The 14,998-nt window shown below is 44.5% G+C and overlaps 1 protein-coding gene across 3 annotated transcripts in view; it reads right to left on the reverse strand.

The window, feature by feature from the left end:
- The window catches only part of CACNB1 (calcium voltage-gated channel auxiliary subunit beta 1), a 120,169-nt gene that overhangs the window by 23,204 nt on the left and 81,967 nt on the right, over positions 1-14,998 (reverse strand). For all 3 annotated transcript variants that reach the window (XM_083147173.1, XM_083147172.1, XM_083147174.1), the window contains 3 exons: positions 9,582-9,701; positions 9,352-9,474; positions 1,768-1,904 (listed from right to left, as the gene is read on the reverse strand). In XM_083147173.1, coding sequence (XP_083003299.1) covers positions 1,768-1,904; positions 9,352-9,474; positions 9,582-9,701 — 380 coding nt within the window. The remainder of the gene's footprint in view (positions 1-1,767; positions 1,905-9,351; positions 9,475-9,581; positions 9,702-14,998) is intronic.

Here is a 14,998-nt window from a genome sequence, read left to right on the forward strand (position 1 = left end):
GGGGTGGCGGTACGCGTCCTCCGACCTTTTCATACCCCCACTATGCACGTCGGCGTGGAGTTGAGAATATAAAGTGTGGCGAGCGCAGCGAGCCACCGAGCCCGAAGCGTGGCGAGCGCAGCGAGCCCTGCGAGGGGACGCGGACACCTTCACAGCTATCCGCGTCCCCTCGCGGGCTTCACAGGTGTCCGCGTCCGCTCGCCACGCTTCGGGCTCGCCACACTTTATATTCTCAACTCCACGCCGACGTGGATAGTGGGGGTATGAAAAGGTCGGAGGACGCGTACCGCCGCCCCTCGCAGGCTCGCTGTGCTCGCCACGCTTCGGGTTCGCGTTGATAGTGGCCTGGTTGTGAACATCCAATATCATTCATCAATATCATTCATATCTGACACTTTAGGGACAACAGAATTTAAGGAATAACTGTAATTAATGCGAACAACAATCAGCAATAAATTAGAACAACAAGAACACATATCATACAATCATTAATAGGCATAATTACTTCACCAACAAACTTAGTGCATGTAGAATGCGTGTAAATGGGCTGTCACCCGCCAGGCACTTTCGCCACACAAATTCTTGCATGTAAGAGTCAAGGTGATGGCGGGCTGTGCCCCGCTGGGGTTTGTTCCGCCACTTTGCACATCCCCATAGTCTTTCAATGTTTTGTGTATGTGCTCCAGTGTCCGGGTCCACAAAGTTATATTTATGATTCACCCTCAAATGATTGTATACAGCACGCTCAAGTTCTGCGGTATTGTAGGCACGCCAGCAATCACTTACAATTGTAGTGCCAGCCTCGATATGCTCTGCAATTGCGGTCATCAGGGTTGTCGCATCTTTCTTTTCCACAGGCAACATGAAACATTCCCCTGATTCGCGACACACTCCTCCAAAGACCCACTGCTGTGGGAGAACTCTGCCGACATTCGCTTGTCTCTTTGCAAACAGCGACTCATCTATCTCCACAATTTTGCCTGCTCTACCAATACGGCATTGAGGCTGGGACATGAGGTCGCATTGACACGCCCCCCGCATCAAGGCGTTGTAGAAGATAGCCGTCTTATTGCAGATATTCAGATGTTTGTCACAGAACTCTATGGATGTAAGTTCCTCACTCCAGCAGAAAATAAACCTGAGGATTGTCATGAATGGGAGTCTGCATCCAGGGTAAAACAGTGAGGCCTGTAGACTTTGCTTTTTGCCACAGCATTTTATATAGCAGCGCCATTTCCGCTCATTCACAGACAGGCGCATTGGGTGTCCGTTTGGACAGGTAGCTGTCGCTGGAAGAAGCCCATTGTCCTGCATAAACTTCACAGTATCCTCTTCCGTCTTGGGGAGGCTGAAGATACTGCCCGGCAAAGCCATACCGTCAAATAGGATGAAAGGGGCAAAATGGGCCAATATCCAAAGAAATTGAATGAAAATACCTGAAAAATCACCTCAGGAAAAGTCTCATACACAGCACCACAGCAAACCAGTTGTTATCTCCTGACAAAACTCCCTCAGAGTGAAATTCTGCCAGATGTGGCAGAGGGCGGGATTACAATTGGGCGGGATGGGTTAAAATCTCGTCACGTCGCATTGTATACCATACAATAGCATACAATGCGACGCGATTTTGTCTTCAAGGAAATTTCAAGGGAAATCGCATCGCGTCGCATCGTATTCTTAATGTACTGTAATACAATTTCAACATCGGGCGCCCGGATAATTCACAAGTACCTAAATTACTTATATTCTGTGCAAATTAGTAGTCACCTTGTACTGAGCCGACTCTGTCGCATCTTCTGTTCCTGCAACATTCTCATGTGTTCAAGCTTGACAGGACTGGGGATAAAGCCCACCTCGCAGCCCTCTCTCACCGCTCGCCCAATCCACCAGTCATTGTTATATTTCTGGGAAATGAGAATCAATAGTTGTGAGCTCATCACTCATATCTACATATTGTGGGAAACGGAGGGTTAAAATAAAGGTGAGACACCTACGGTACATTTTGGCGCAAGGGTATTTAAAGATGTATATCCATTTCAAAGTCTTTGGAAACAGCCCTGCAAAAGCAATCTCATTTCTGCACTTCAGAGAATAAGTATCACACTTATACGATATATCATTAACAATACGCATGAGAACGATATTGTTAATGGTATATCGTGGATATCAACTAGTGGGTACGCACTATATTGTTAACAATGCACACACACATAGGTCGTTAACTATTTCCACAATCATCTGAACATGCAAACAAATGTTGACTATATAGTTATCAACTGCATGTTCTGAGCGTGGGCTGGGTGACGTCACTGAACAATATCATTAATGATCGATTGCCTGGGAGTTCAAGTTACATCTTTAACAATATCGCACAAGGAGCATATTGTATACTAGTAAGCCTGCTCAAAGCAAAAGCTTCGAAAGATAGTCTGCTACCTTCTGTGATTTTACATGTGTGAGAAAGAGATGTAGTTTCACGCTCTGCCAGCAGATGGCAGTGTTTTGGAGGCTCACAGACACTAGACATATATATATATATATATATATATATATCAGTTACTTGTTTTTGCACAGCACAGACCGAACTTTGGACGACATACTGATGAAAAGGCCGACAGGCCTTGAAACGTCGCTGTTGATGTCCAATTCCTTCACTATGTAAATACTTATAAAAGTTTTTTCAAGTTTATAAAAAATCCTTGGAGTGCCGCCTTTATTCCCTCACGCTCAAATCCAAGAGCAAAAGGGACCAACAGCATCTATGTATATATATATATATATATATATATAGGTGGCGTCATGTCTACCCGACCGCAACGATGGTATCTTAGCAACACAAGAAGCGGCCGCGCGCCTGTACAGCACGTACTGCCGGAAGCTATAATGAACATACCTTTATAGTTTTGTTCTGCTATAAAGGTATGTTCATTATTGTTTTACACTGTATGACTTGAAAAAAGTTGTGAAAAAATACAACTGAAACGTTGTCTTTAACCACTGCTGTTGGTATTATTTCTGCTATTTCGCGCTGAGTGCCGCACCTACACTGGACTTTGCAAATTCTTCTGTGCAGGCACCAGCCAAAGTTAACAACCGTTATTGGGAGTGCCGGACCCTTGGATACAATACTATATATATATATATATATATATATATATATATATATATATAAGGCAGTGCGGTCCGGCACTCACTCCAATGTGGCAGCTGCCCCGGTGCCCATCCAGTTAGTGGAATAATTGAAAAAAGAGACTGGCACTCAAGGGTCTTGGTACAACACGTGTATTCACAACAAGTGAAAAAATATCCAACGTTTCGGGGCTGCGCCCCTTTGTCAAGGTGTATGTGGTAACAGAAACAAATGCAAGTGCTTACCTTAAATAAGGGATGGTGTGTAAGAGGCGGCGTGAAACGCTGGGCCCTGTCTGTGGCAGCTGCGGGTGTGTAGGCGGAAGTGACGCGGCTGATGTTGACGCAGCCGGAAGTAGCGGGAGACAGAGCTTGAGACGCAAGCTCTGAGGTTGTCTAGGTAACCCTGCTCATTCAATGAGTGGCCGCCAGGGGCAGAACAGCTCCAGAGCTTCATGTTGCCTGGGGTGATTAAACAGAGTGAAATAACATTTAAAGTACACACCCGCAGCTGCGGCAGACAGGGCCCAGCGTTTCACGCCGCCTCTTACACACCATTCCTTATTTAAGGTAAGCACTTGCATTTGTTTCTGTTACCACATACACCTTGACAAAGGGGCGCAGCCCCGAAACGTTGGATGTTTTTTCACTTGTTGTACCAAGACCCTTGAGTGCCAGTCTCTTTTTTCAATTATATATATATATATATATATATATATATATACACAGGGGGAAATGTTGTTCTATATATATATATATATATATATATATATATATATATATATATATATATATATATATATATATATATATATATATATATATATAATTATGTACCCAGCTTTACTATACAAGCATCCTTGATTGTGAAAATTGTCACTAAAAAGAGAAGTTGTGCTGCGATTTATAAACTTCCTCAGGTGGTTAACACTCAGAGGGTTCACATGTAGCCAACACCAATTGCTAGCAACATAAGGTCCACGTCTAGCTATATAATACACACGTAGAAGGTAACTATTTCATTAAGTGGACAGTGTCTAGGTCAACAGTCAAAAGGTCACCCAATATTTGTGGACAGTCAGAAGGACAATGTGCATTAGGTCAACATGGCCAAAAGGTTGGCACAAGCAAAAGTTCAACATAAAAAAGGGCAACATAAAAAAAGGTTGAGATGAGTTTTTCGTGATTTTTTTTATTTTAAAACTGGCTTGTTTATACATTACCATCCCATACATCACTGTATGCTAGTGCTATATTCCATTCCAGCAACGTCAGGGTTCATACATGTCCAAGTGGAAACCTGTGCACCGGCCGCCACAACCGCCACCATTAGTATAGGCACTTGCCCAAACCTGGAGCTCAGGCCCTCATTATAATCGGTTCGCCCCATTGCGTATAGTTCTGCGTATACGCATAAGTAAATATGCGCATGTGCGGGTCTTCTCTGATGTGCCCTAGGAGACTTCCATAGTCTCACACAGCCAGGTGGGTGTACAGGAGGCAGGCATGGGGCGTTCACATGTGAACTCCCAGTGTTTCCTGGGTGTACCCAGGAAAATGCTGGGTGCATCCAGGAAAGCAATGGGCGTTCCGGGGGTGGGCAGCTGATGTCACCAGTTGTCAGCTGGCCGCCTTGATCATGGAGCAGGGCTCCGCTAACCTAAGTCACCAGAGAGTGACATAGATTAGTGAGTGTTTCAGAAATCATTCAGTGGCTGGGCACCTACGCAAGGCTGCAAATGGATGTATATGCAAATCATCCATTCGCAGCACTGCGTGGAAAATAAGGCTCGCAAAGCAGAAAAATCACGCTGCTTTGTGAGCCAACGAGAATGAGGGCCTCAGTGCTACAGACTCTTCAGAAAAGGTATCGTTTAACCATACACTCGGCAGAGAGTCACACGGAGCTTCAGTTACATGCTAATAGCTCTCTGCCCCTTCCGACCCTCTGTAGTCGCATGTTTAAACTTACTATGTTTAATAGCAGCACAACAGCATTCTGCTGTCTTTGTAGTCCATGTCAAATAAGTGGCTGTAAAAGGGGGTGTATTCAATGCTGCTGGCGAGCTGTGACAGTGAGCAGTGCTGCCTGCTTGCTGTCACAGCACGCAGGGTCAGTATTCAACTGACCCCCCTGCATACGCCGATTCCCCCTCGCTCTGTTTTTGGAGCGTGGGGGAAACGGTGTATGCGGCCGCTGAAACAGCGAGACTCGTGGGTAAATGCAGCAGGCTCCCTGCATTAGCCGCTAGCCTCGCTGTTTGGGGGAAGCCTTGCAGTCCTCTGACAGCGAGGATTCCCTTAGAATGTTGAATAGGGTGAGCGGCTGGCGTGTGGGTTAAACAGCAAGGGACGCTTGTTTTCTGCGATCCCCAGGGCCGGATTTGTGCCTAGGCCCGTGAGGCACTGGCCTCAGGGCGGCACCATTTAAGGCGGCACCATTTAAGGGCGGCAGACAGGCTCACATTCTGTTAAATAGCAGCATGGCACAGCGGATGGGCAGCGGCGAGCACCGCCGCCGCAGACATGAATTATTATATGTTGGCGGCAGCGCCGCTCGTCACTGCCCACCCATTCTGCCATACACATTACATCACCGCTTAGTGGCTGGGTCCTACGGTCCCCCTGTGTATCCGAAAATGGCTCAGGCTCACTGCTGCCGGCGCCCGCCCATTGGCTACTCTACACACACACAGTCTATTGGCTGCATATCCAGCAGCTGAGCGGCGCTCAGAGCCTCCCTGCACTCAGTCAGTCACAGTGTGAGAGAGACTGATGGAGACACTGCTAATCACTCTGTACTAATATGTGCCTCCCTCCGGGTCATCTGTACAGTGAGCAGCCCAGAGTGCTTAAAAAAATATTAAGGTGGGCTACAGTTAAATTTAAATGAAATATAAATATAACAATGTATATACATATATGATTACATCTGAAACAGGGGGGACACAAAAATGTTGTGCCTAGGGGTGGCCTGACCCCTAACTTCGCCCCTGGCGATCCCCACTGTTTAACCCCCTCGTCGGCTGCATTGAATATGGGCCTAGTGAATGTATGTATCCCATTAAAATAGTCTTTGAATATGGGCCTAGTGTATGTATGTAAATAGTCTCCACTTTATAAGATAGGGTTGGTATTTAATTTAATTTCATCTTGCCTCTGTTTGACTGGGACAAAATTACACCACTGCCGGGGCACCCCTGCAAGTGTCCCGAGGCATCCCAGAATGCCATGGCACACAGTTTTGAAACCTCTGTACTAATAAAATTAGCAATTACATTTTTTAAAGTGGTAAATACATAAGAAGTGGTGCGATTTGGCCGATTTCACCTGATTCCGACGGATTGAGACAAAATGGCATGTACATCCGATCTGAAGCGCGGTCCTGTGTGCATGGGATTGGATCAGGAGATTGAACGTACTGCACATAAGATTAATCGTATATGCAGCCATTGGTGCACATTGAAGGTGCTTTTTAGCAATGAGTCATTTTACATACAATTTATTGCATGCAATAATTCGCAGGTAAACATGGCATATCAAGTGCCAAATCGGATGCCAGCATTCCGGGGGAGCTGCTGGGGAAGTTCAAAGGAAATCTGGTCTGACTTGTGCCTCAGACAAGTGGGACCAGTGTATGGGGGCCTTTACATAAGTGAGAAGTAGCAATTTCTGTGTTGAAAAATTTTACAATTAGTACAAAACAGCTTAGTGTTAAAGCGTTACATTAATGCCCCTTTCAGACCGCACTTTAAAAACGGTATATTGCCGTTTTTTTACCGTTTTAAAACGGTAATGTGTGCGGTCTGAAAGGTGCAGGACCACTTAACCGGTTAGAAAAAAACGTTTTTTCTAACCGGTTAAAATGCAGGGTCCTACCCGTTTCAGAACCGGTATTTTAGGCTCAAAATCGGTTCTGAAACGGTATTTAGGACCCAGCCAATGAGCTGGGTCCTAAATTCAGCACAGTGAATACTTAATGAGCGCTCATTAAGTATTCACAGCACTGGAGCCCCCCCCCGCGCGCGTGTCGACACCCCCCGCACGCGCATCGACGCCCCCCGCGCGTGTCGACGCCCCCCCCGCGCGTGTCGGCGCCCCCCCCCCCCCCCCCCCGTGTCGACTTACCCCGTGCCGGTATCTCCGTTGTGGTTCCCGGCACTGCAGCTCAGTATGCTCGGAAAGCACTTATGAAAAAAGTGTCTTTCAGAAAATGGCTGCCCCCATACGAAAGACAGTTTTTTTAAACTGGGTTTCCTATGGGGCAGCCATTTTCTGGAAGACACTTTTTTCATAAGTGCTTTCCGAGCATACTGAGCTGCAGTGCCGGGATCCACAGCGGAGGTACCGGCACGGGGTAAGTCGACACGGGGGGGCGCCGACACGCGGGGGGTCGACATGCGCGGGGGGCGTCGACATGTGCGGGGGGCGTCGACATGCGCGGGGGGGGCGTCAACACGCGCGAGGGGGGGGGGGGAGCTGCACGGAGGGGAGGGCTGAAGGCTGCACTGGCTTTGACCCTGTATTTGGAAAGTTTCCAAAAACGGGTCTGCCAGTGTCAAAAAATCGGCACTTAAACGGTAATATACCGTTTAAGTGCTGCGGTGTGAAAGGGGTTTTATCTGGCAGACCCGTTTTTGGAAACGTTTCCAAATACAGGGTCAAAGCCAGAGATGCGGTCTGAAAGCAGCATAAGAGTTACAATAATGGTGCCTCAAAGCAGCCCGGCCCCACCAATCCAGGAGACCCCATGCCCTGAACTCATGCCAAATGCTGACATATTAAATAAATGTATCCAGGACTTACCCTTTATAGTGCCTGTTTCAATATGTTGACTGCAAATGGAAGAACCCATACTAATTAAAATTACCCAAGGAGTTTTGGACTAGAGCCTCAGGAATGTTAGGAACCCACTTGATGAGGTCACATGGCTGTGGTAAGTGCGTCCACGTTTGGCCAAAAATCGATGTTAAATGACAGAGTTTATTATAGTTGTTCTGCTTACCAGTGTTCTTAGTTCTTAGACTGTGCAGTAGTCTAAGATTAATAAGATTAAAAAAGGACTGTTGTTTTTTCTTTGCTGTATTGTTACAGAGCCAGACATATATTGAATATTGAAAATAAAGATAAAATTGTATAAATTCCAAGATATTAGTTTTTAAGCACTCAGTTGTACAGTATCAGTTCATTTACTTTACATTTATGATATGATTCATTGTTACACCGTGCAATATTTGATTACTTATTAGAGGGTTAGTCAACCTGTGGCACTCCAGCTGCTGGGAAACTATACATCCCAGCACGCCCTGCCAGTTTTAGCCAGCACCAAAAGAAAAACTCATGAGGATGTTGCGACACGGGTTGCTTATGCTTACCCCAGTGGTTCCCAAACTGTGTGCCTAGGCACCCTGGGGTGCCTCAGGACACTTGCAGGGGTGCCTTGGGTTGGTGGACCAGGATAAATTCATATTATTTATGGTCAATGTACCAGGCAAAACCAGTGCTTGTGGCTGCCAATCATAATATATGTGGACAAACAGGAGCAAATACTGTCCCTCACCAGATAACTGTGACATATAAACACAATGCACTTAATTTAATATTTTCTGAATTTCTCAATAAGAAGCATTTGGCCTAGGGGTGCCTTGAAAATATTTTGATGCTCTAGGGTGCCGTGATTAAAAAAAGTTTGGGAACCCCTGGCTTACCCCTTAATTATGACATGCTATTAAGTGAACACACATATATATGATTATTTTGATGGTAGAGAAACACAATGGTGAGTATTCAATGCCGGTGCGAGCGGCCGGCGAGGGGGTTAAACTGCGAGGATCACAGAAAACCAGTGATCCTCGCAGTTTAACCCCCGCGCCGGCCGCTCGCACTATGCAACGTTCTGGGGGAATCCTCGCAGTCACAGAACGGCGAGGATTCCCCTAAACTGCGAGAGCCGCGGCTAGTGCAGCAAACTCGCTGTAATTAGCCTCGGCTCTCGCAGCTTTTGGATGCACATTCGCAAATTCCCCCTCGCTCAAAAAACGGAGCGAGGGGGAATTTGCGAATGAGGGGGGGTCAGTTGAATACTGACAGGGTGAGCGGTGACTGCGAGCAAAAAGTCCTGCTCGCAGTCACCGCTCGCCACGGCATTGAATATATGCCAATATGACAGGAATAAATCTATTAATATAAGAAATCAATTATAATATAATGCCAGTGTCATACCTCCTTGATGTGAAGGAAATCTTTGGGATCAAAGTTGATGGACATCCCCTGTACCGGAGCATCTTCCCCGGATGCTGGGATATATCCCACATTCGTCCGAACCGCAAAAGCCACAGGCTTGGTCTGTTGGGAGACGTGATGCTGAGTACAGTGGGCCACATATCACCTTGCTATAATGGACAACTACAGTCCTACATAGGCCCAAATGCATATGAACACATCCATTCTACCTTGGCTTTCTCCAGTTGTGCTAGAGCATGGCGTTCTGCCTCCTTCTGCAGAGCCTCCCTATCCTCTTCAAGGGATACATCTGAATCTGAAGGGCGACTGGTGTATGATTCTGCTGACCCCTGGAGGAACAAACATATAAGCCATCAGATGCATCCTGATCACATGGAAAGATTAGGACTAAATAACCACCAATTAATATGCTGTTTTTAGGAAAAGGGGCCAAGGTCTGTAATGTACCGACATAAGCTTGGTTGAGAGGAAAGCAAGATTACAAAAGTGAAACAGAATAAGTAAAAAATAAATGTGGAAAATACATAGAGTCCAACTTCCAGCTGATCTAGTATTATATATAATACGGGAACACAAATATCGCTTTATATAGGCACTTACCTCATGGTCAAGTCCATACACATACATTTCTCTCTGAAACGCCCCTCTTGCTGTGTTGTTCTACTTGTGTATGTGTACAACGACCACACACAATCAATCACACAAGCGCATTGTACTGTATGTTATGTAGTGTAATTATGCCCAGCCACACTGTAATCGCTACAATGACAAGTATAGTTAATCACAGTGATATGTTAGAAAGACAATGAGACATTCACACACACACAATGTTACACACGCACACACTTCCTATCTGTTACCCGCTTAGCTAAGATTCCCTACTGACTGCCAGTCCCTCCCAGTGAGGTCGGGTGGCTGTAACAGCCTGATTCATGGAGAGTTAGGGACAGGTGGCAGGCAGCTTTGAGAGACACAGCCCAGGGACAGCAGAGAAACTGACAGAAAATGATTGATAAAAACATGTGTGCGCCTCCACCGCCCAGCAACTTCCACTATTCCTAATCCTGCAACACCCACATCTTACATTACTACAAGGAGTATCTGAGCTCACCTCTGAAACACCCTACAAACCACACCCACTTACCACAAATTCACACTGCAATCTTTATTTCACACTTACAATAAAGCGGACCCATTGAATTACAACACCCTGCCCCATCCACTGCACTGCTAGCCATTCATAGCAGCAGCCTGTAGCCCTTCTAAACTTACACAGAGAGCACTGAGAAAAATAAACCCCCATTACACCTGTAGGGGTTTATTTACTACGATGGGAGTTCTACTGAAGATGAGATGTAACTATGGGCAACCAATCAGATTCTGTGTATTATTTGCAAAATAAATAAGAAGTAGATTATTGTTGCTATGGGCAACATTCCATCTTCAATAGAACTTCCATCTTAGTAAATAAACCCCATAGAGTGCAGATACAGAAAAATAAACCCTACAAAACACACATCATAGCACATGATCATACATAACAACCTGTAGCCCCTGAAAATGAACATTAAGCACCACATTGCCAGCAAAATCACCACTGTGTGCAGTTCTAATGTCAGGTGACCGCATGGAGGGGTACATTGAAAGGTACTGGGCTATCCCGGTGACAGGGAGGTGTATTAGTGCACACACAGAGATGGACCGCCTTAGGGGTGTATTATGAGTGTCATGGGCATTATGGTGAAAGTAGTTACATACGCAAACGCTCAGCTGCTCACATAGGAGTGCATACGCGGACAGAGCAGCTGCATATGTAAATTCAATATAGGTGTAATAGAGCTCAAAAATAATGCATGCCCTAAGAAATAAACACTTTTCACCACACTTTTTTGAAGATCCTTTTTTCAACACTTGAATATATTTTATATATATGGCGCACTTTCTCCATGTGCATCAAGAGAAAATATTCACCGAGAAATATATTCAAGAGTTGTAGGAGAAACTGAACCTGCCATAGGACTGGAGCAAGTTTAGGTGGGGGGCCCGATGGTGGTGTCAAAGGATGCACCAATCTGTATTACTGCGCAAGCGGACGCTGGCAGTGGGCATCGCAGCATTTGCACATTGGAATGCAGGGATATACACAGGCGCATTTGCATAAAGGACACACTGGTGTCCACCTATAGACTTTGCGTCTGCATTTGCCTCTGAATTACGCCCACATTGTTCATATCCATCTTAAACAAACCGCTGTCTTCTGCCAAGAGCACACATTACATAGCATCACAAACTTCTTCCTCTGACCTGCCATTTATGTTCAGCAATTGCACTAATCTTAATCAAACATCTGAAATAAGGTAACTGCCATCTCTACCCCTGCTTCCCCATCAACAGTGCTTCTAGGAAGCAAAGGGCTGCTTCTCTAGAATTCAGCATGGAAACAAAACATCAACCATAGAAGGTCTGTCCTCTCTCTTGACTATGCGCTCACTGTTATGGAGACATAACAGACTTACGAGGAGAGGAACGGCCTCCAGAGTAACTATCAGACCAGGAGGAGGCAATATTTGGTAATGAGAGGTGGGATTGCAGGCATACGATAATCGCTCAATTGCGAAGGCATTAGCATAGGTCACAACTGTAATCAGGCCCACAGTGGTGACGGATGACTCACCGGCAGTCGGGATTCCTACGGTCGTTTCTCTGACATTGGAATTCCGACTGTCAGGAGGCCGAGATTCGGAATCCCGTCTTACATAGGCTTTTTTCCAGCATGGGGATCCACGACTCCCATAGAGGGAGAATAGAATAGGTGGGGAGCAAAGCAAACCCGCAAGGGGCTTTAATGGGCTCGCCCCCTGTTGGGCTCCTGACAGTCTGGATTCCAATATTGGAAAAACGACCATTGGAATCCCGACTGTCAGTAAGTTATACCATACCTTCCCACAGAGCGCCACATTTGATTTTTCCCTAGAGATATATATACAGTAAATATATATATATATATATATATATATATATATACACACACATATAGACACACACACAGTAGGTATACTATATATATATATATATATATATATATATATATATATATATATATATATATCATCCCAATTTAGGGGATAGACAAGAAGAGGATGATCCCCTTTCCCCTAAAACTGTAATATCAGTGCGCACCACTTTATCGCTGAGATTACGACCGCGTGTGTAACAGGGCATGATGTTAGTAGTACCTAAGTTCAGGTCGGGATCAGTACTAACCACTGGTCATCATTTTTTACATGTACGTTTGATGGTATTACTATGTACATTAAAATGATTAATCCATGGCATCCTATCATTCCTTTTTTGTTTATCTCTGGCAACAAGTAAACTTTCTCTAGGAATAGCCAGAGCTTTTTCCTTGGCATTAGCAAGATCTCTAAAGCAGTAACTTCTAAGTAAAAATGTATTAAACCTGGCATCAATCTGTAGTTCTGCTGCCAAAGAATCACTACAGATGCGCCGAGCTCGAATGAATTGTGAAAAGGGTAAACCTGCTTTTGACGAAGCAGGGTGAAAACTGGTTGCATGTAACATCTGAGTCTTTCTGATAGAGACAAGTACTAACTGAACCCTGGTTAAGGGAAACCTCCACATCTGAAAAAATTAACTCTGGCAGCATCGATGGTGTGAGTAAACTTAATCAGACAATTGGTGTCATTATGGGTTTTGATGAACAGCTCAAAATCATCACAGGATCCCGTCCAAATTATAAAGAAGTCATCTATATATCTGGCATAGAGTTTAATCCTACCAGATATATAGGTGTAAGTAAAGTATATGTCACGTTCACATTGAGACATATAGGCATTGGCATACGATTGGGCCACTGAGGACCCCATCGCAATGCCAGATACCTGTAAAAAATAGGCACCATTGAACGAAAAAATAATTGGACATTAGTAGCATATGTAATAAGTCACAAATCAGGTCAATATCTGGCTCCTGGTATAGAGGGTTGCCAGTAATAAGATACCTGACCGCTTTTACTCCATTATCGTTAGGTATCATAGTATATAAACTAGTGATGTCAACACTGCATAACCAGCTATCCTGCGGGATGTCATGGACTAATTGTAATTTATTTAAGAAGGATGTAGTGTCTTAAAATGATTTTGTTGTTCCACTATGCAGGGCTGCAGTAATGCATCGATATACACAGAAGTATTTTGAAATAAAGAATTTGTAGTGGAAATTATAGGCCATCCCGGCGGCCTCTCCATATTTTTATGAATCTTCGGGAGAGTGTAAAGGAGGGGTACCATAGGACATTTGGGCAAAAGTGCCTCATAAACTGCCTGTGTTATCACTCTCTCCCTCACAGCTCTTCCAAGTCTATCAGACAATTTTTTCATAAATAAATCGTAGGATCATTATTTAATTTCAAGTAAACAGAAGTGTCAGACAATTGGCGTTGGATTTTGTGCCTGTAAGCCTCAATATGTTGAATAACAATTGCCACGCCTTTATCGGCAGGGTGAATAATGATGTCAATATAGTTGGATAGGCTCTCAAGCGCACAAAATTCAGAACCAGATACATTTGTAGGAAAAACTTTTTGAAAACACAATCAAGTGGCACTGTAATTTGGGTTGCTACTGTATATATGAAAGATAACAACTGGGCACTTCTGTCCTACAGTGGCCCCTCTAATTCTATTGGCTGGGACATGTGTGCAATGCATCCCAAAGGCACTTATAAGTACGCTGGGACAAAAGGCTGGAAACATGCAATACTGAAAAAAAAAGCATGTATAACATCCCTATAATAGAGTGATGAAGACTACAGGGGAAAAGGACAGTGGGAACATTGCAGGAGGGTGGGGGTGGGAGAAAATAGGAGACAGAGGAAAGGAGAGAGAGACACAACAGGGGACAGAGAGGGAGAGGGAGACTGCAGGGTACAGGGAGGGAAAGACATAGAGGGGGACATGGAGAGAGAGAGAGAGATAGACAATGCAGGAGACAGGGAGAGAGTGACACCACATGGGGGCAGGGAGATACTGGAGGGTTATTTGGAAAAAAGAAGGAAAGACTCTCTTTTTGTCGGGGCACTCTTTGTCAAAATAGTATTTGTAAAACGTATGTCAAGTATAGATCAGATATATTAAGGGGGGACTTGATGGGTTTCTCAAATATGCATGATATGAACAATTGTAGTAAGACGTGTTAAGAAGAGTCAAGGGAATAATCCCTGATATGACAAATGATATCACTAAAATTAATCTTTATTATAATATTTTAAAATTAGTACTAGACATGGACACACAGAAAAACAGAAAACATATAAAGAAAGATACGTGTACCCAATAATAAACAGAGGCTACAGCCTGTACTGGTTTGTACCAAGAGGCTACAGTGTATACCATATGTATGAAACAAAACTAATTTCCTGTTTAGATAATTGTATCAAAAGTTGCAATTGGTCTCTCTATGAAAGGTATAGTTAAACTGTAAAGTATCCTTTAGGATAGTAGCATGCAGTAACAGGCTAGTAGCAGTCAAGAGTCACAAATCATCAGCAAAAGAGTATAGGTATAGGTAGTATCTTTCAGGTTAATAAATTATCACAGTGAATATCT

The sequence above is a fragment of the Crinia signifera genome, chromosome 6 (assembly GCF_055691185.1).
Source record: "Crinia signifera chromosome 6, ASM5569118v1, whole genome shotgun sequence".
In the NCBI taxonomy this organism is placed as follows: domain Eukaryota; kingdom Metazoa; phylum Chordata; class Amphibia; order Anura; family Myobatrachidae; genus Crinia; species Crinia signifera.